The sequence below is a fragment of the Falco naumanni genome, chromosome 9, assembly GCF_017639655.2.
Source record: "Falco naumanni isolate bFalNau1 chromosome 9, bFalNau1.pat, whole genome shotgun sequence".
In the NCBI taxonomy this organism is placed as follows: Eukaryota; Metazoa; Chordata; class Aves; order Falconiformes; family Falconidae; genus Falco; species Falco naumanni.
The window spans coordinates 45,342,269-45,365,025 of NC_054062.1; the positions used below are offsets into that span (position 1 = coordinate 45,342,269).

Genomic DNA, 22,757 nt, shown 5'->3' on the forward strand with positions numbered 1-22,757 from the left:
TCAAAAAGACTACTATTTCAGAATTAAACCAGCATTAGCCAATCATTACTGCATATTTTCACTAGAAAAACATTTTATTATTGTCTTTTATGGGGGATGGCATTCGTTAGAGGTATTCATATGGGGGTTTTCTTTAATTAGCTTTGATATATGAGAAATGGAGGACTAAGAATCACAGTTTCAAGCCAAGTCTGTATTTAGGAATTAGATTTCTTCATTTTCCTTTCAGATGGGCTATGTGCAACCTCCTGAAATTTATAGTAGTCAGCACCTCTGAATGCCCAAGCCTTTTGTGTAGGTTCCTAAAAATCAGTTTAATTCCATAAGTGTGCTTACACAATTTTGAAGTTTTGACCTTCGTTTTTGCTGTGATTCCTTATTTATTTTAATAGCAGCAGAGTGCTCTACCTCCCCTGTCATTTTCAGTAGATTCAAAGGAATAAACATCTTTCACAGCTAGTAAATCTCAGAGCCTTTATCAACATGTGGGAAATAAGTGTTGCCTCAGACACACTTACCCTAGGATGGGATTATTGCTTAAAGATGATAATATTGTGGAATAATCCTTTTATAAGTATTCTTTTATAAAAAGCCATTTTTAGAAAAAAAACTTAAGAAAGCTGCAGGTATAAACCTTTATTTCAGCTGTAGAAACGGATACTTTAAGCTTTAAAGTCTGTAATTCCACATAATAGCAAAATTGATTCATGCCTGTGGTTTGAAATAATTTTTAATACAAAGACATTAATTTAAATTTTTTCTTATTATTTAGAAGTAAAGAATGCAGCTAGATCAAGTTACCCAAAATGTTCATATCAATTCAAGAATGCAAGTACTAATGCACTGGTTGGTGCCAAGTCCACTGAAGGAATCCCGGAACCTGTTCCACTTGTTAATAACCGTAAAGGGAGCCTCTTCCTACCCAACAACCCCTCGCTGCTGCACCTTAACTTACTGAGTTCTGTTGAACAAGGAAAATCTACATACTGTAGATTGCAAAGGGCACTCAGCTTGCCTGTAAAATACCGCTACCACTCCCAAAAGCCCGGGTTGAACCAAGATCTCCGTAGGTAGCCCCGTAGTTGGATGCATAAAGCAATACAGATTGGTTTGTGCATGGTTTTGCAGTCTGTGTTCAATGTGACTATGACATTACTAATGCTCTGTTAAGTGCTTACAGATGTGGGTTTCTCCAGATGTGGTGATTAATACGTTAATCGAGATAGCTAGTCAACTAATGTTTCTGGGTGGTTTGTGCTTTACCTTTCATATGGTTTATTTGCTCAGAAGCGTTTACGTGCTAGGCAGAATGAGTTTACCAGGTATTCCAGTTCATGGGATGTTTGGTAGCATAGGTGTTTTTTCAAATTCCAGCTCTTTTTGGGTTCTACAAAACAGTGTCTCTTCTGGTAGTGACCTCAGCGAGGCAGTGAAGGAGACAAATTTATTTAAAAAATAGTAACAAAATTACAAAGAAAAAAGTTACAAACTTGTCCACTGTTTCTGAAAGACATTCCATTTATTTTGCTTAAGAAATGGAATGAGGATAAAAGTACAAGTAATATGTTGTCACAGATGTTCAGCTCCACATTAAGTCTCTTAAAATTACCAGCACATCTTAAATCAATTCATGGAACATTGTCTGGAGGTTATGTCATTGAAATAATGAATCCTTTTTACTCAAGAATAATCAAACATGTTAAAATATCAGTGTAACTTCAAATTAAACTCCAACATAAACCGGAGCATCTGAAGCCTCATTAGACTCCTCTGACACTTTTCTAGCACTGAGTCTTCCTGAACTGCAAAACTGTTAAGATTCTCTGTGATTAGACAAGCGAGCACTGGTTGTTAAAACAGCACATTAAGCGTTATACTTACGGGTGTGCAGCAAGCTCTTGGGTTTTGTAAGGACTCACAGGATGGATCGAGGTCTGATCCTGTAAAATTCTGTGTCCAATTCTTAAACTTATTTGCAATTTTCATGAAAGCTGGTATAGAAAGGCTGCATAATGTAATATGAGTGTGCTTTAATACAAACACTGTAGCATAAAGATATTAAAAATAACTAAAACTGGGGACTCATTGTCATTAACAAAAGCACTAGGTCAATCATACGTCAGAGCTGAGTTATGTGTCACAGCCCACAATTCAGATATGGGTGTCTTTCCTAAGAACAAGCAAATTTAAGACTCCCTTTTAAATTAATGCAGACACAGGAACCATGAAACTAAAATGTTTTTTTATGGCTTTACTAAAAATTTTGCTGGATCTATTTCTTTAAATATTCAGGACATTGATAAGAGCATCTGAAAGATAATAATTAAATATGTTCTATATCCTGATGACTACTGAGAAGCCACTTGTGAGGTAGCAGGGCAACACTTTAGGGAACCAAACCATAGGTAGTGGTGTCCATTATATACCATTCAAATATTTCAGCTTCGTGTATTCCCTTCCCCCACTCTTATGGAGCTGCGTTTCTATGCTGCAGACGCCCTGTAAACTCTGTGCACAGGTTTCATTGAAAAACAAAATCTTGTCTGGATGTGATATGATTAAGATAGATCACCTTTCCTTGCTGCAATGAGAATAAATTGCATCCTTGCTTCAGCAAGGCATTGCTTTAGCAACAACACGAGATCCCTCGGAATGCTTTGCTAACAGGTATTAACTAGTGAGCCACATTAACCTTGAACTTCCCAGGCAGTTGGTGACAGTAGCATAGTTTGAATACGACAAGAGCATATCAAAAGAGGGAGCTTAGTTATTGTAGATGCGGTACCAAAAATAAGGGCAGGCTGCTAGAAATCTAGGTCTAGACATGGTTATTGTGGATGATTACTAAGACTTTGGTTTTGAATTGGATGGCAGGGTAGCGTCACCTGGCAGCACTGGAGAACACAAATGTTGGACCATATAGTACAAAAGATCCTTATTGTAGTAACTTTCAGTATTTGAAAGGATCAGACTGGAGTCTTACTAGCTAGCTCAAAATGTGGAAAATACTCTGGCTTAACAGTGTTTTCTATTGTTCATAGAAATATTTGCAGCTATAACATGATCTACAGTTGACTTGCGTTAATGCAAGATTTTGCACATGGTCCTTGGGGCTATATATCTTCCTTAAACTGTTAAAATAGGATAACAATACACTTATGGTACAATGCTGAAAGTCTTGACAAACATTCTGTAACCCCATGGTAGCAGATGAAATTAAGTGAAATTTAGAATTTTTACTACCAAGAGAGCAAAACATAGGACTTGTAGCTGGTTTTTGGAAGGATCGTTTTGCGTTGTCATTGTTCCTTTGGTCTTTTAAATGGTGGAGTCATCAGATTGAAACTGAATATTTATATCCTATAAAGAACAAGAGCACAGTGTATGTCTTGAAAGCAACCTATTGTCTGTGTGGAATAGCACGCAAATAACTTTGTGATAGACAAGTTTAAGACAACACTAGGCCATTTCCAAGAGAGTGGTTTGCAGAGGGTGTTCTGAAATGCACAAACACTTGCACTTCGTTATAATTAGAAATATAAAGGTATTACTTACAAAGTGGTTCTGTGCATATTCGCTTCACGTTACAAATTGCTAAATATTAAAGTGATCTAGTTTAATCCAAACAAACTATCACAGAAAGAAAATTTCAATTTGTATATTTTTTGAGAATTTTCTGTGGGCTTATTTATCACTCAGATAAACAAAGAATGGTACTTGACTAATCATCAATAAGCATTTCCACCATAGGACTGACTTGGGGGGGGGGGGAGGGAGGGGGGGGAAGAAAAATCTAATGAGAAGGAAGTGGCTTTGGCTTTGAGGATGCTGCCCAAGAAGAAAAGGAAGATAAGTTAGTGAATTAAGTTATTACCAGTGTCAGTTGGTGCTCTGATCTATTACCTTTTACACTACTCTTTGGGGCATTTATTTTGGGGTTAGCTTTTTTTTTTTTTTTTTGCCTGTTTTGCTTTTGCAATGCTTTCTTTTGTTTTGATGCCCTTGCTGTGTCAGGTGATGCCAGGTCATTTAAGAAGATACCACATCTGTCTTTTCAAGGGCCACTCCTATGGTCTTGACCAAGGCAAAATGAAGTTCCACAGCAGACTTGGGCAAACAGACAGGACAGGCTAGGGTGCAGTCTGTAATAAAATGGTGTTGAGGAGGGATATAGCAGAAGGATATTACTGAAGTTCTTGCTAGATAAGTCTAGGGTAGGTGACATATATCCAGCTTTTGGGTTTGTTTCTGCAGAGCTCATGGCAACTAGATTTTTTTTTTTTTTTTTCCAGCCTCTGCTTGTGCACTGCTAATGTCTGTTAAGCTCTTTTAATATAGCTACTACTATGGCTACTAATCTCTTTCCTTTTAACTTTAGAGTAACAGCTTCCTAGGCATCAGTTATGTTATCTTCTAGTTAATTTTTCCGTTAACAATAGGATAGGGAAAAAAGTGAACTTTTCCTTCTTTATATTAGAATAATTCAGCATCATTATGAGTTTTAGAAAGGAGGCATAAGAAAATTCCCTTTGATAGCACATGTCAACCTCATGCGCAGGTTATCAAGCGCAGTACCAATCCTGAAACAGGTGATGGTAAATTCTTATAGATGACTTGTTAGGAAGCTGCATTTCTTAAGCAATACTTATTGTGACATAGGTTATCCAAGAGTAGTTTACGATTGGCAAAACCATAAGTGATTTTACATCTGGAAATTGATCTGTCATTGAAAATGCACCTCATCCTCATTAAAAGATTGCATAACTCATGCATACTCTGTTATACAGGTATTGTCTCCCCACTTCCATTCAACCTCATTCTGTTCACTCCTGTTAAAACTGGCTTCTGTGAGAAGGGTAGAGCGACGAGGTCTGACTTGTGCTGGAGATCCGTGCACAATGGCAGGCTGCGTTCACATTCCCGACTAACTGAATCATTGAACATCAAGGCATTGAATATTTTACATCTCTTCATGAAGACTCTGTTGTTTGGCATGTGAGAAGCAAGAACCAACTGGTGTCTGGTTCATTAGCAAAAGCAGGCTGGCAGCTGTTATGTTGGTATTGCAAATAGTACTTTATCTTTCTGGGAATATAGCAGAGCACTAATTCTACTTTTCTGTAGCGCAGATTAACTGAAAATAACTCTTAAGAATAACCCGAATGTGGTCATCCCCCCCGCCCCCCTTTGTTTTTGAAGTATGAAACCAATTTGAACGCCTGTGTTCAAAACCCTGGTATTCTTCCCTGCTTCTCCTTCAAACCAATCTCTTTGACTAACATGTATTTGATTTTTATTACTGTTGGGCTTATGTTAGCAATGAAGTATCAGTGCGTGAATGGACATAGAGTGTGTGTTCTTTGCTACTTCACTTGTATTTCATATTGCACTTCGAGCAGTACTTAATCTCATGAGTTCCTTATATTTCCAGTTGAAGATGAGCAGCCCTCGACATTATCACCCAAAAAAAAGCAGCGAAACGGAGGCATGCGAAATTCACCCAACTCCTCACCCAAACTGATGAGGTAAGACTGCGAGAAGCTCATATCTTCATCTCCTTCCTTCCTTCCTCTTCTCCTCCCCCCCCCACCCCCCATCAAAAATAAGGGGAGGGGGTGGGGAGGAAAAAAAAAAAAAAAAAAAGATTGTTAGATGGTTTCTGAAAGGCTGAAGTATTTATTCTGTCAGCTTGTCAGCAGTTAATGATAGAGCTGAAAAAAATTCTGTCATAAAAAAACAGTTTGAAAAGCTGTTTGAAAAATACATAGGCTTTAAAGTCTGAGCTGTCACCCTGTCCTGTCCGTGTGTAGTTCTTAAACAGCAGTGGCACTAATGATAGCGGGAACCAATCAGGGGAACTCGTGTGGTTAGTTTGCCTCCGGCAATTCTCTTTTTGTTGGATTCCCTCGGAGTACTATTTTCTGTACTTAAGGCCATATGTGAGATGTATCATCACAATCAAAAATGAACCTGAATATTACCTTCCTTTTATCCTGTCGATTGAAATCAAATTTCTGTTAATTGATTTAGACTGATAAAAAAGTCTAATAATCTATGTACTTGCCAAAGCAAAGTTCAAAACTAATGCTGTTTTAGTCAGGCTAAAAGCACATTAATTATGAAATACAGGGATTTTTAAGAGGGTATAGTATATACTCTAAAAGTGGGTGATGAAAACATCATCGTGTTAGTGATATTTTTCCCCTGTTGCTATGTGTACATTATTTTACACCGGTATGCCTTTGTATAACTAGGTAGTTTCCTTGCCTAGGACAAATTACCTCTAAGAGATTCGTTAAAACTAGAACTGCAACACGAAATTGGAATCTATTAAAATAATAGGGCACCTGCATTCTGTCTCGCTGCGCTTCACCCTTTGCTTTCTCAAGTCAGTCAGAACAGGATCAGGTCAGAGACATGGATTTTTCTGCAAGGAGGCTGTTCCTGCTCTGGTTTTGCATATCTAAAGTAGCCAGGGTAGAACCTCAGTCCATAATTGTACCCAGAACTAAATACCATAGCAGAGATTTCCCACTGCATAGATAGATAAATAGATAGAGAGATATGCACACACAGAGAAAAATGTAAACTCATTTACATATATAAACAGTCATGCAGTTTGGGTGTACGTGTAACTGTAATTGCTCTGCAGTCACAAAGGTTAAGTGAAAAAAAAAAATTAATATATAGGTCTTTCTGTATATAATGTCACTCATGACATTGCTTTTATTGTTGACAATGCTTTCATTCCTGTAAGAATTCTGGATACACCTAGGCAATATTCCTCTTTGTATTTCAGTCAGTAGACTGGAATTTTCTTTGGCCATTTCCAGAAGCATCCATATTTGTTTATTGTTACTGCAGTACAGGGCATATTCAAGGACATAAGTTCTACAGGTCATCTTCATCTCTGTTTCGGCTACAGAACCAAAAGTGAGATTGATTCGCAGAGGAAAATGCACCCAGCTGTGGCTTTTTTTTTTCCCCTATTGACCATCTATTTCTGTTAAATGTATCATTAAAAGTTCTCTGCCTTCCCCTTAGCTCAGCCTTGCCCATATGACACTGATTTACATGCTTGTTTACAGTTTATGAGGAAGAATAAAACGAACATACTGGCAAGCTTCTCATTTTTATGGTGCCAGTTGTCATGCTAGCATCATTTTCAATTTACTTACCTTTGGACAGTCGTCTTATCTGGTGCTAATGGTTTTAACCACTTCAAGTTTAAACATGTGGGAGATTCCCCCCCCTGCCCTCAAATCCTAATTTTGGGGAAGTAGAAATAAAAAGAGAGGGAGAGAGAGAGAAAGAGCTGAAACATTTGGAGCTGAACACACTGTCCCTGTTTGCTATGTAAAGTATGCCTCATTTCTTTGATCTTGAGTAATAATAATTCTGGGGAGTTATACTGTTTTCATATGCTTCAAAGCTGTGTCAAAGTTTTGCTGCTTAAGGGTACTTCTTTATTCTATTGGCTCTTGGGTACTGAGATGACAGGTCCTCTGTACTAGGTGCAGGCTTTTTCAAGTCATAGCCTTCAGCAAAACATCAAATTACCAAATACAGGGTAACATACTTCTACACAAATGCCTTTCCTGTAGATATATTATACCATATATATTAAATACTTTAGTGTTACACGGTACATTTTATGTGCAATAGAAAGTGATGGTTTGAGGTAGCCTTAGGGGTACTTTTTTCCACAAGCAGAAAAAGCTAGTGTATACCGTATCAAGTATGGTTTTTACAGGACTTTCTGCCCGAAGGCCTTTGTAAATAAGTAATGATCAACAGATTGGCTGTGGGTTTTTGAAAAGCATGCCTGTGTCAGTTTGCATGATGGGGGAAGATTTTCAAAGTAGAGCCTGCTTTCATTGCCTGCTGAAGAGGGACTGAGGGAGAGTAGTCGTCCTGAGCCTGAGCTGTCTGCTCAGTAGCACATCAGAATTGCTAAACACAGGTCGAGCAGTGAGTGGAGAACTTGCCAGGCTTCCACATCCAGACATTGTTTCCTTCCTCCTCCTTTATTCACCAGCCCTGTGTTGGCACCCTCAGCCTCTCCCGGGACCCAACCGCCTCCTTGCCTGACCCTTTATCCACACTGCCTTAGCTTTGGTTCAAGGTGCAAAATAAGGCAGCGTGGATGGAAGGAGAAGAGGACTCTGCTAAGCTTTGTGTGCAATGGCCAAACACTCTCCTCCTTCCCGAGAAACAAAGGTGGGCTGTATTATCTGCTGCTTTGTTTCCTCGTAAATTACCTAAAGTGACAGGTACTTGCTTTCCTGCCCAGAAATCTTTACTGTATGTCAGCTGAAAGTACACCAGAGGTAAATCAGCTAAAGCACTGTCATGTCTGTAGCTGATATTTATCTTTGCAATGTTTTTCCTAAATTTACTTTAAAAGCTCCTTTTCAAAGCCAGCTTCACCCCTGTCCCTCCCACAGAAACAGCTGGTGACTGTGCGGACTTTTTTCCTCAGCTGTAGTCTGGGATCTAGAGGGGCCTGGGGGTCAAGAAGGCTGGAGCATGTGGAGGAGGAATACGTGTAAAGGTCAGTTATAAATTGTAATCAGAGTCGTGACTTCAGAATCCCATTCTGAGCAGCTCTACAGTTAAGACAATGTTGAAGACGCTGTGTAGATTTTAGATTTCCGCAGGGGTTGGGGCAAGTCAGGGAAGAGGGTGTTGTGCCATGAGATAAAGCTTTATGACTTCTTCTGTAACTGTAGTAGAACCGAGGACATAAGCAATATCATAGGTACTCCCTGGGACATCATGGCAAGAGGTCTGACAGGTGCTTATTCAGACCTGCTCAGAAAGTGGGCAGTTCTGAGATTTTCTCACGCACAAGTAGAAAGCTACATTACCTAATATGACCCAGGTAGACAGTAAAAGACATCTTTTTGACGTTATTGTCTTTAAACGCCAATAAATTGCTAACCTAAATAACTAGATGGTAGGCATACAAACATTCTTTGTATACGTCACAAACGGTCTGGATTCACGTTGAGGAAGTCACCGTTCTGAGTCCTGCATCACATCAGATGACACGAGCAGACTCGCACTGGTGCAACAGTGGAAGGATCTAATCAATCAGAAACAAATCCTTCAAATTCCAGCTAGAGCTACAAATGCAACTTAACTAGAAAAATACTCTGCATTGTCATGGTTATTTCGATCTGTTTTACATCAACAGAAGTCTGTCCCATTTAACCCACAAGAACCATGGGTATAATTTCAGAATAAACTCTGACAGGAAAGAACAGGCACTTCTCCTGTGGAGACGTGAACAGCAGGACATCCTATTACAATAAAAAGTAAAATTCAAATAGGAAGTGGAAGGTAAAGGAAGGAAGGCTCTAAGCAGCAGAGTAATCACAGATCAGGCCTCCTTCTTCATGAGATGGAGAAGGAAAGTAGAGCCAGTTGATGCCTCTGGTGTCATGCAGTGATATCAAGTCACCTGTTCATCATCTCAGAGTCAGAGGTTTTGATGCATGTTATTGATGAACAGCCACGTTAAATATGAGGAGGCTATGTTGCCCAGATATCAAATAGCAAAGCTAGTTTTAAAAAGAAAAATGTGTCATTTTGGATTCCAGAATGACCAGTAAAAATGTGAAAATCCCTGGATATGAATCAAAAAAGCCACTTAAAAGGATTGTTTCTGGGGCTCAAGTCTGCAGTTAATGCTTTGGTAGCTGCTACTGCATGAGTGGAATACACTGACTTGAAGGAAATGTCAGCCCAGCTGAGTCAAAGTACCTCTTAATGCAAGAACAAATAGCATGTGACAGGGCCCAAGGGGCCTGAAAGGCAAACAAATAGTTTGTCCCTGTCCACTCTGAATGTAGTGGTGTAGTTGACATAGGCCTCTAGACAAGTAGCATACTCAGCAAAGGGTCATTATCATTAGTGTCCCTGATCACATAAGAATCAGAGGCATCAGAGGACACTGGGTTTCCAGTGTGTTGCCAAGGAGAATTTCGTAAGCCTGAGGATTGTTCTTGATCAAGGATCTAAAATAATTCCCAACCAAACCATAAAACTTGCTCAAAGACTGTCAAGACACGGAAAAAAGTGAGCTTTTTGGCATACCTTTCCAGAAGCCTAATGAGATTATTTATCTGAAGTTGAGGGGGAAACCTCTTGTCTTTTTTCCTGAAGTTGGATATAGGATGCTAAGTAGATGAACAATGGCTGTGCACATTTATCTCCTCCTCTGCCCATGCAGCTACCTGCACTCAAATGTACACACGTGTTTTTGCTAGTGCCATTCAGGATGAATTTATCTTGCCCCTGCCAGTGCTGCCCTTCCGTGAGCTGAAACTGTGAGCTTTCTCATAGGGACCAGCAAAAAACCAAAACCAATGGGTGGGAGGTCTAGGGGGGAACATTTCTCAAGCAAAAACTGGTAAAATAAGTTCAATCTGATCATTTTCCATGACTCCGCTAAACCAAGCATGAAGGTAAGGTCTGAAGAGGTGGAAGCTCACTGATTAGCCTTAACAAATGTTTATATTTATGTCCCTCAGCCTTGGAGATTTCCATCATGTAGTCTAAAAATTTACGTCCTTTGTTAATGGTTTATGAGGTTAAGTTTATGCAGTGCTAGTTAAGCAGTGATAACTAATCTGCGACACAACAGGTGTTTAATAGCACATCTCCCTTCCTGATTCTGTTCTACAAGTTCACTGCAACAAACACGAGCAACAGGAGTAACTCAGTAATCGGTGTGTTATCTTAGACCTGGTTTTAACACGGTAATGGAATGAAATGGTTTGGATACTAGGAGGTGGTATATGTTAGCCCCATGACTGTTGCTACCAGCAGTAGCTGTGTTACAAACCATGGGAGTAAGAACAGTGTCGGATGTATATGTTCATTTATTTATTTATTTTTAGAGTACTGTGGAATCTTGCAGAAGTATTTTTGAGATGAGAGAGCTGTGTCAGGAAAGAAAAGGAGAGTTTTCCAGCAGCAAAAATCAACTGGCTTTTTAATAAAGTTCAGGGTAGCAGAAGATCCACTCAGATCAAGGCAGTGGAAAGAAAAAACTCTTTAGCTTTAAACTGGGTTTTAAAGAAAATAATGTATTCTTATAAACTTTGACTTGCGAGAGTGGTAGCTTTTATCTTAAGGTATAAAGGCTACACACTTCATTTAAGTGGCAAAAAAACACTCCTATATTTTATGATGCCACTTAACCGTGGGTTTATTTTTTTTTTCCAAATGAAAAATTATTTTTTTTCAGGTACGTTCTCCTACCCCTCAAAGATTGCTGGTTCTGCAGCTTGAGGAGATATAAATGGGAAATATTAAAACCAGAAGACACATTGGCTGTGTGCCTTGTCTCCCCCTCATTAAATTGCTCACATAAAAGTCTAGAAGTTAACCATTTTGTGAGAGGGTTCATCCTTCAGAAGCATATTCTGATCATGTCCTGAGGTATCAAGATACTTTAATGAGCAAGATTCCTATGGTAAACAGCTCTATCTCACTGTCCTTGGTAGTCTTGATAAATTAACATGAACTCTTCAGCAAGGCTTTTGAGGATAAAAAAACTTCAGTGGCGTCTGGGCAGAGCAAGAGGGAAGGAAGGAGAATTGTTGGGATTCTTAGCGCTGTCATTCAGCCCGTAAGCTAGCACGGAGCGCTGGGTACCAACCACTGTGTTAGATAGGTGGTTCTTTGAAGATTTAGGGGAGAGGTCAGGCAGTGTGAGGTTGTAGCCAATATTGGGACAGCTTCTGAATATGACAGTGAAAGCATTTAAGAGTAAACTGCAGGTTTTCTTTCTCTTGTCACACTGGGTTGTCTTCTCTGAAGCCCAGTGCATCTGGGCACTGAATCCTTACAAATTTCATTCCTGATTAACCTGTGAAAGGAAAGATCAGTAAGAGAGTGTCATTAGCCTAACACACGTAGGCAACAAATTCTCATTACAACTTAATGCCATCCACACAGACCACAGAGGGTCACAGGGAATGGCTAATGGTAGCCGACAAATGTTGGGTGTATTAGTCACAAAACATTTGCTGGATTCCATCAGAATGTCGTGACAACCTTCACAGCTAGTCCCAGCGAGCTGCTGCAGTCAGTGGAGTTTGCCGGTGACAAGCCGTCACTCTATCTTGGTTGAGCTTTATAGCACCAGTCAAAGCAGTCAGAGAAGATTGAAGTGACAGAGGCCCACTGAGTAAATAGCGAAACATGCAGCACATCATGAAATATTCAGCCAGGGTGTAAAAGCTCTAAATGCTTTTTGAATTATTAGCACCTGCACTGGCTGCACGTATCTAACACTAACAGCATGTTAATTGCCATGGTTTGTTAAGGTATTTGTAGGAGAAATTTCAAAGGCACGAGACATTCTCCAGTGTGCCCTCAATCCCTATCTCACCTTCGGCAAGCCCACTCCTTCCCACTAAAATTCAGCGTGTGCATATACACTCGTGAGCATGCAGCCACCTATGTCGGGTAGGAAAGCTCAGAATCCTTGGTCCAGGTGCAAGGTGAGTTTTAAGACCCTGGATCTGGAGCAGCAGATGGCTAACCATCTTTTGGTGGGCAGCATCCAGATATGTCGTATCTCCCTGAGAAAGGCATAATTGCCAACATTACCAGATACAGGTTAAAGAGCAGTTGTGTTGTTCCCAGGGGTGTTTTGCCATTGCATTGATATAAGGAGAATTTTATTGGAGGGCAGAATAAAAAGTAGCCGAGACATTGTTTTGCTGATGTGCAAAGACTAACAGATTGCAGTTTATTTCCATGCAGCGCTGGGGTCCCCGCTAGTCATAGAGTATCATTCCCAGTATTCAGCTATACAGAGCAGTTCTGCTGCACATCTAAGAGGTTATGTGCTCTGATGTTTGGTTGCACATGAATGATAGCAAGAGCGTTAAGACAACCGTGCCAGCACACAAGGGTATGCTAAACAGTAGTCATTTAATGGGGCAGCCATTTGGCCCCAGTGGTCTTTTCAGTTCTGTCCATCCCCGGTCATTACTCAGAAGTTCCAGGCTCAAAACCTCCAAGGAAATAAGTTTGCAGTAGTTACAAACGTGTGCTAAGAGAGCAGTGCTATTTGGAATGTGTAGTGTTGGCTTCCTCGCAATAGGTTTGCTGGAAGTGGGATTTACGGTTTTGCTTTAGGCTGTTGTCTTCCAGGCAGGCTTTCTGGGGTTGCAGCTGTAGCATGGCATTTAGCGTCCTTTTCAAGTTTAATTGCTCATAAGAGGCATTATATGCTCTTCAAAAACCTTGAAAAGATGGTCTTTTGCTCTTCAAGTCATGTGTACATAATATCTGCCATAAGAACCAGAGAAGCTATTTTTAAACTGGGGTTATGGATGAGGGAAATGTAACTTTTGCTCCTTTTCTCCCATGCATGCTATACATCCTTGTCTTTTCCTAGCTGGAATGACCAAATGCTTTTGTCATTGCAAGCCATAAAAGCCGACATTGCAATTAAAGGCTATGGATTTTAATTGATAAAGGTGGTTTTCTTCCTGTAGTTGGGATTTTTCAAGCGGATGACTTTACAGCCCTGGAGAACACAATAGCTGAAGCGCTCATACAAGCATTTCCACAGTGACCTGCCAGTGTGACTCAGGCATGGCTTGACAGAGCCATCATCATGGGTGAGAGGGGCAGAGAGGCTTGAGAAACGTTCACCCCATGATTTGGCTGCAAGGGCAACAACTGTAGTGTTTTCTGTAATATACATTTTAATGGGAAGAGGGTGTCCAAACCCCTTAGGCAGATTTGACAGCCTTGCCCTCTGTGTGTCTGTCTTAATTACTTTTTACTATTTGCAAAACAGGTTTAGATCATCAGATTAGTGAGCGTGTACATGTCCAAAGTAGTAATGCTATTTTGTTACTTTATTACTTAATAAAACGACCATTTTTTTTATTTAAAACAAAAAGTCCAAAGATCAATTCCGTTCTGAAGTACATAAGGCAGTGTATCTTCTAACATTTGAGGACAAAGTTGGACTTTAGTAGTAAACAGTTTTCAACCCTCATAGACATCTTCAGGGATTGCTCTACTGAGAATGAAAAAACATTCATTAAAGAGAGAATAAAATAATAGCTTAGCACAGAAGATTTAAATCTGAAAAACAAACTTTTATGTAAAAAAACACAGATTCTGAAACACAAAGCATTGTTAGTCTTATCACGGTTTCCTTCTCGGGCAATAATCCATTCAGCTAGAGTAAAAGTAGTACAATAGTATCTGTTAGCATACTTTCTTGTGTCCCATACCATCTGCTTCTTTTAAGGCTCCCACTTGCTGTACTCTGAGCAGTGAAGCACAGGATCCAGACAGTTTATCATATTGCAAATAAGTGCATGTATTGATTTTGAAAAAATAAACACCTTTTTGGGTTTTGAATCACAATTTGTTACCTAAAACTTCAATAGGGGGTTATATCTGATGATTCTCATTCTCCATCCCTTCCATATCATGCTTTCTGTTTAAACCTGAGATAACTAGAAAATATAGTATTGAGGTAAATGTCTAATAAATCTTTGGCACGAGCTACTTTGAATATTTCCTTTTAGGATCCGAGGCGCTTACCCAAAAGAGACCTACACTTGGCTTTAAGCACTCACACACTAACTATGGCCTTATACCCCAAGGCAGTTAACCATAATTCCATGTCAGGTATCTGTTATTAACTGCTCTGTTACAATATTCATTTCAATCTATCTAGTTTTAAATCTCAGAGCAGAAAAGAAACACTGATTAGAAAATTAGAATGTGGCCTTTATTACCAGTTGATTGATTATAGTTTCTTTGATGAAGGGAAAGAGGGAAAAAATAAATCCCTTCCTATAAGCATCTGATTTCTGAAAGGAGGAGGTGAATTGATCAGTGAACTTTGCTTTTGTTTCAGTGCTCTTCTAGGAAAGCTTGTCGAGAAGTGTCTTGTGACAGTTTGGGGAAAACCAGCCTAAACTCACCATTTCTCAGTGGAAGCTCCTGAAGATTCCCAACCATTTGGCAAAACTTCCTTATTTTGAAGCACATAGCTAAAATACCCCATCAGAAAAAAACAGCAAGGACAGAGCACCACAAAATGTTGTCTGAACATTTGTGCAACCTTCCAGTGGGATTGTATCCATGGTTGCAAACCTTGCTGTACCACAAGCCACTATGAGCAGCAAGGAATGCCCTATGAGCAGCATCACAGTTAGCCCTCAGCCAAAGCTACCATGGCTGCAGCTCACTGATGGATGGAGTAAGAAAATGCAGTAGATATTTTTCTAGAAATTAAAAAACCCCAAACAAACGAACAAAACAAACACCACCACCACCACCACCCCCCCCCCACACACACACAAAAACAAACCCCCACCAATCAAAACCTCACAACAGAACCCACTGGTACAGCTTTTTCACCGGGAAGCCACCTCTGCTTCCTACAAAAGAGGGAGCGCACTTATGCAAAGGTTTTTTGTTATTAAACCTGGAGTAGGGTCAGAGGCTCCAGGCAGACCCCCAGAGACTCCTCTGCTGCCAGCGGCTTGATAGTGAAATGCACTGAACTGTATCTCTGTTGAGTGAATATAAAAAAACTTTGAAAACGTGGTGTTCCTTTTTCCAGATAAGTCTGTCTTACTTTGCCGGGTAGTGCATTGCTTTTTCTTAAGCATCAAAAATTTCTGGTGTAAGTGGAATGTTGTATTATTGGTTTCTCAAGTGTTTTTAAGCCACTTCCAATGGATCTGACCCTGTTTGAGTGAAATGAATGAGAATTTTCCACTGATTTGAATGGATATATAATCAGTGGCTATAAAATTACACAAGTTAATCACCGTGACGGAATTAGAGATTATACCTTTCTTAGGCATGCAAGCATAACTGTTTTAAGCGTGGTAACTTATTGTACTCTATTCAGGGTAAATTCATCTCTCTCATACACAGTATTCAAAGTCTGCCTTAGCAGACTATGCAGCAGAGAGGTTCATACCACAGGCTGCAGCTCATGTGCTTTAAAAGCAGGAAACTTTCCAGTTTTGAGAGTTCAGCTAATATGTTCTCGAACAGCTTTCAAAAAGCAAACTGCTTTAAAATTTGGCTAGCTGTCTCAGAGTAGTTAGCATATTCCTACATTGCAAATACTTCCTTCTTTGAGATGTTACAATTCTGCATCATGATATTTCAAGTGTTCATGACAAAAAGCTAAAGACTGTACTTTTGCCAGACAACGCTCTGTTCCCTCCTTGAATTTAAGATATTAGGGTCAGTTTACCCTGTGCCTTGTAAACACGGTCCTTCTTCTCATGCTGTTGTATAGAGCAATCACTTAGGGGTGCGTCTGGGAGTGTTGGAGTCACTTAGTACTAGCTTAATGTCTGATGTAAATGAAAGGACTGGATGTGTCTGCCCTTAGATATAACTAAATAGCTGGAGAGCAAGTTTATTAAAATGTCTTTCCTTTGCTTCTCCTTTGAGAAGCTTTGTGGCTTAAAATCTTGTTGCAAAAGCAGTTAGAAGGTTATCGCAGGTAGAGTTGCCACAGAAAATGGACATTGTTGTTTGGTATTGAAATCATGTATTCCAGATGTGGGCATTTGTTAGTCAGTCGACTCTAAAATGACATACTGTTGAATCTTTAAAGGGCTTCAGTTTGGGAAAGCAAAATATGATTGGGCAAATTGCTAAAATATTTAAAGTGCAGCCTGTTAAAGCTTTTACTGCGAAGAGCATCATGTCAGAAGTTGTACGTGGTAAAAGCAAGTAATTGGCTTTCCATACTTATGCCAGTCAGCCAGCATGGGGCTCTGTTCCTATCCCTTCTACTTCATTGCAGATGCTAACAGTAACGTTGATATTTATTTTGAGGGGTGGGACAGGAAAGAAAAAAAAAAAAAAACTTTTAGGGATGTGATGATGTCAGAAAGCCCTGTTTGACATGGTTATTTGTGTAGAAAGAGTACAGAAAATCTTTGAAAACGCACCCAAAATTGAAAAATTAACTTTTTTTCTTTTCAGCTTTTGTTTAAAAGTGCTCGCATTGAAAGCATGTTCAAGTGTAAATACATTTCATTTTTTCACTTTTATCCCTCTTTGTATGCAGCTCTTGGGATATCTTTCCATTCATAATTCATAATATTTTCCACTTATGTTGTCCTCAACTTGTTTTTCCCCAGGCACGACCCCTTGCTAATTCCTGGCAACGAGCAGATTGACAATATGGATGCCAATGTGAAAAAATATGACTCTACAGGGATGTTTCATTGGTGTCCAGCCAAGGACATTGAAAAGGTCATTTTGGTAGGTATTGATGATAAGTTGTGTTCGAAAAGGTTGGTTGAGCCGTAGAACTGATGTGTAATGGATTAATAAATTAATCTCTACTATCATTAAATCCAGCATATTGAAATCAGAAACACATCGTGGTGTAATTGAAACTAGCATTTTGGTTAAAGAATTATGATTATGTAAATCTGTATGCCAAGTGCAACGATAAAAATTGGTCCAAGATAGAGAATTTCTTTTTCATAAGTTGAAATGCGCATATGTGGTTTAAATCTTTAGAGAATTATGATTGGAAATATTTAAATGTTTACATACCCCATTTATGTTTTTACAGAAGGCAGTAATGATTCTAATGCAGGCAAGTGTTGCTTTGCATTCTCTTATTTATTGATGTGAATTTTGCTCTATTAGAACTCCTCCCAATTTCCTGCATTCCAAGATGCCCAAATAGGCCACAGTAAGATGTTGCAGCAAGCGTAGTCTAGGTTTGTTTCATTTGTTTAACTGGGGAAACCATCAAGCTGACTCAAGTCATTAAAAATAATTAGAAGACCTATCAAGGTCTGTTTTGCTCGGTGAAAGTTTGTGCCACTTGTGTTCATGTACTTATACCTATGAGTAACAAGTAACTAACTCTGGATCTCCTATGCAAAAGTGATGATACTTGAAATGAAATCCCTGGTGGATCTTCACTTTGTCACACTTCATAAAGCGTTTCCTGAGCCCGCTCTCTTAGATTTTCGTGCTCTGTGGTGTGGTATAACCAATGATGGTGACAGCCCTGGTTTATTCTAGAAATCAGGGGTTAAAAGCTCGCCTCCAGTTCTCCTCAGGGGCTCCTGTAATAACCGTGGCATTGCCTGGAATTGAAATATCAGTGTTTAAACAGCCAGGCAAGTAAATTCCAAATTCTGGAGACTAAACTGTGAGACAGAGTTTGGTGGAACAGCTTTAAATAGTATGCATTTTTATGAACCCAGCAGGCAAGGAGAGGCAGCCCTGCTGTACAGTACTTTATAATCAACAGAGATAGAAATCTTTCTTCATGCTCTAAACACATTTTAGCCAACAACCTTTACAGTTTGTCCCACTTTGAAAAGTGTTTCTTGCAAAATGGCACCATGGAGTGCATTATTTATCACCTCTTGGTGATGCCATGCCAATTTTCCCCCTACTAGCCCCTGTGTCTCTAAGTCTGGCCAGGTTCTTTCAGCTCTGTGCATCACCATCAATAAAGACGCTGCCAACAAAATGCTTCCCTGCACCTTTCGAAACTCACAGTCCACAATTTACGTCTGCATTCATATCCATGCAAATTTAATACTGTCCTTAGAGAGCACACAAGTACAAATTAGTACATAATTTGAAGATGATGGGATTTCCCAGGTTGTCAATTCAATACTTGATGATGCCTCAGCCAGAAAATAATTCATTTTTCTGACCAAGGTCTGTTTTGGCTCTGTGAGAGTCCTCCAGCAGTAACAGGCAGTAAGAACTTTTTTTTTGACTTACAGTCAAATTTCTGTGGCTACATACAGTTCTATGACTACAGAGTGACAGTGTTTTACGTAATTTTTTTCAAGACTTGGTCTCTGTCCTGTAAAGTCTGAGTATTCCGGACCCATAGGCAGAGGCATGGGACAACTTACATGCTTGAGCATTCACTTATGTCTTCTGCTGTTCGAAGGGCCAAGAGCACTCTCTTGGTAGAGTTGTGTAAAAACCAGTGTAATTGCCCTAGAGAAAGCTCATGTATTTTTCAACTGATGAGAAAAACGTCCAGGGTTCCTGTTCACTTTATATGGTGAACACCTCTGCTGCATATTCCAATCTGTATTGCACCTTGTCATGCTTCCATAATTTAGAAGAAGGACATAACCTATGGATAAGCGAGAAGAAAAAATTGCAGTTCACCATTGTCTTAGTTTTATTCATGGTCAAAACATCTCTGTAACAATCCTGAGCGTACAACTTCTTGGCAATATGATTTAAGTGGATCTGCAGCTACTCGCTGGAGTGCAGCTAAGACTGGCTCCAGAAATGAGGGTCATTTTTTTCCTAATGACTTTATTTAATCATATTGGTGTTTGAGTTGCTTGCTCAACTGACATTACCACTGATGAAATTAGTGCAAAGATTTATTCTTGTCACTGAGACAAGAAGATAATTCTGATCATCATTCAAGTGTTCTCCATGAGTTTTTTTTCCCCTTTATTTATTGAACAAGTCAGGAAGTGCAGAAGGCCTGAAAAATTAGTATTAGTCGTCTTGCCCACCCAGTTTTTGTTACTGAGAGAAGCTCTGTGGAGTACTGTGGGCAGCCATTGTAAAGCAGAGCAGTGCAAAGCGTTCTTCAATTGCTTCTCAGGGTGGTAGCAGCTTGTCCTAAAATAAGAACCCTGACTCTAAGAGAATATGGTCCTCAGTTCACAGGGTACATGTAATACCGCCAAGCCCTACTAAGACCATTGGGCACTCACGTTTTCCATTCCAAATTGATGCTGAAAAGACCCCACCAGTGAGTATTCAGCTAAGGTGTCGTTTTGCATCTCTTTTCTATAATCCTTCTAATGACTAAACATGTAGTAGGTCAAAATCTGTTCTTAGCTAAACCCATAGTACTTTGATTGTAACCAGAGTCTTAATCCACATATATAGAAACACATATAGGACCAGAATTCAGTCCAGTCCAATGTCTTCCTGAACATCGAAGGACTTGCAAACAAGAACGAAATTTTCTTCCACTGAGCAAGTTTAATAAATGATAACTAAGGGTAAATTGAACAGTTATTATCAAACCGCTTCTTTGTGCATGAAAACAATATTGAGAGTTGTGTTTTTCCTGGTTTAAAACTCAATATATGATTTAAGCTTCCCTTTGTTTCATTTTTCCCTTGTCTTTTTGTTTTGTTTTGTTTTTTCTTTAGACTCGAAGTGAAGCAGCGATGACAGTTTTAAGTGGGCATGTAGTCGTTTGCATATTTGGGGATGTTAAATCTGCTTTGATTGGATTAAGAAATTTAGTGATGCCATTACGAGCCAGCAACTTTCACTACCATGAACTCAAGCACATTGTGTTTGTGGGTTCACTTGAATACCTGAGAAGGGAATGGGAGACACTGCATAACTTCCCCAAGGTTTCAATCTTGCCTGTAAGTCCAAAGCCATATTATTGATACTTTGTTATTTAGGACACCGACTGGACAGATTCGTATTGACTTTGATCTTAGGCTTTTTTACTTTTGTCTACTTGTAGGCCTGAGGACTTAGATTTTCCCTTTACTGTGTCTATGAAAACAGAGCCCTTTGAGACCTTATTAGAAGATATTTGCTGCAGTGTTCGGTTCCTCATCATCCTCATTGGATGAATTTCAGCTGCTATCAAATGTATTAGCTGTGTTATGTATCGAACATTCGCTGTAGTGCTCTGCATGTAAGCTGGCTCTGATGTTGTGATTTCTCTGACAGAATGACAGTAGTTATTTACTACGTTATTTAGGTATTTATGCCCGCAAAACCTTTGAAAAAAAATTAGTTACTTTTTCTACATAATAGCCCTCTATAGTCATAAAACCTTGACCCTTTTGAAAGCTCGTATTGATTTTAGTAGGGACAGCCACTAACCCCACAATCCAGAGATTCCTTTCTCTCCTATGCATTGTTACCATTCGCTCATATGCATGCTCAAAGTGTGGGAACACGACAAACAAGTGATCACCTTCAAACTGGTGATCTTGGATGGTCATAGCTATAAATGACCCGCAAAGGTGTAGGCAGGAGGGGAGGGCCAGAAGGCCTCAGGGTGAGTATAGAAGAGAATGCTCTGTACGTTACAGAGTAAAGTTAGTTTGGATATTTTCATCAGACTGAAAACTTAACAATTTACCAGTACTTAATAATAACATTTCAACAGTTAAAAATAAATAAATCGGTGATGGATATAACTTAGGCTGAATAATTGGGAAAATAGTTGTAGAACGGGAAGGCTGCCTTCACTTTTTGATTAATTCAGGCTGTAGGTCGGTCTTAGTGTAAATGCAGTTTTAGTGTTAGCCGTTGGCTTTTCTCTGTTAATTGATCCAACAGATGGTGTCACAAGATTCTCTGCTGTCACAAAAAGGGTGTCAGTATCAGATTTAGTCACTATCCTCCTCTTCCTGCCAATTCATTTTAATTCCAGTCACTGTGAAGGCTAAAGACTAAGGAATAAGAATTAAATTAATAAATGTGTTGAATAGTAGGGCAAAATAGAATCCAGCTACTACTTCCAAGCTATCCAGTATATAATGCATATCCATTACAATGATGTGTATTTGTAAAGTTTTGATTCTGAATTCTGAAGAAGCATTGAGGAAATGTACACCATCTTTACATTCCCAATCAGTTTGCACCCAAATTACCAAATATTTTAGGTATTTATGCCCGCAAAACCTTTGAAAAAAATTAGTTACTCTTTCTACGTAATAGCCCTCTATAGTCATAAAACCTTCCTGTAGGCTGGCCTACTCTAGAAGGGGCATTGCCGTAGCGCTTCAGTTCAGCGTCCTGCCATACCTGTGTGTGGAAGTGCGGCAAAACCTTGACCCTTTTGAAAGCTCGTATTGATTTTAGTAGGGACAACCACTAACCCCACAATCCAGAGGTCCTTTGGTAGTCCATAACTACCAAAAAGTAGTTATGGACTAATTTCAACTTAAACAGCTTAAATAGTTGATGCTCCTTTAAAAATACAGAATATGTAAAGGGATTGTATCTTACACAATGATCGAGAGTGCTGAGCAGACCACACAGATTTCATGGCTTTTTCTTTTCTTATCTTCCTCAGCCTGTGTGGTTCAAAATGATGATATAAAGTTTAAAATGTCAGCATTATTCTGATATAATTAATTTAAAATTCTACTGATCTTTCTGAGATCATACTGGTAGGAATGATGTGTTACAGGGAAGCCACTCAAACTCGTTTCTTACTTCTTTGTGCTTTGGTTCACGAGGTAAAATTTGCTGCTGATATCTAATGGGGATGTGGTTACAGCTGAATATAAAAACATTTGTTCTGGTTTAGTAAAAAAAAAAAAAAAGGTGGAAATTTCATTTAAAGTCTGTATTAAAAGAGGCATTTAAGCTGCTGACTAAATGCTCAAAAAGTAGGCAAATGCCAATTTTAAATATCCTCAGGCAGCCTTAATTCTGTCCCTTTGCATAAAATCATTAAGAGTAAGCCTTTAATTAATTACATGATTGTATATTATTTTTCCCCACAGAAATCCTGCTTCGCTTGGTGCACAGTACAGACACAAAGGGCAGAATTAAAGTGGTAGTAATAATAATATCCTAACTTTTGAGTACTTTGAGTAAACCATATCTGTTTGATATAGACTGTTTCCCACAAGGTTTCATGCCTCAGATTATTGAAAGTAACGTGGAATGGTCAGGCTGGTATCTGAAACTAGGTGGCAATCACTGAATAAGAATTGAGC

The 22,757-nt window shown here is 39.2% G+C and overlaps 1 protein-coding gene across 30 annotated transcripts in view; it reads left to right on the forward strand.

Moving 5' to 3' along the window:
* The window catches only part of KCNMA1 (potassium calcium-activated channel subfamily M alpha 1), a 504,883-nt gene that overhangs the window by 428,080 nt on the left and 54,046 nt on the right, over positions 1–22,757 (forward strand). For all 30 annotated transcript variants that reach the window (XM_040605548.1, XM_040605549.1, XM_040605523.1 and 27 more), the window contains 3 exons: positions 5,432–5,525; positions 17,172–17,295; positions 20,208–20,432. In XM_040605548.1, coding sequence (XP_040461482.1) covers positions 5,432–5,525; positions 17,172–17,295; positions 20,208–20,432 — 443 coding nt within the window. The remainder of the gene's footprint in view (positions 1–5,431; positions 5,526–17,171; positions 17,296–20,207; positions 20,433–22,757) is intronic.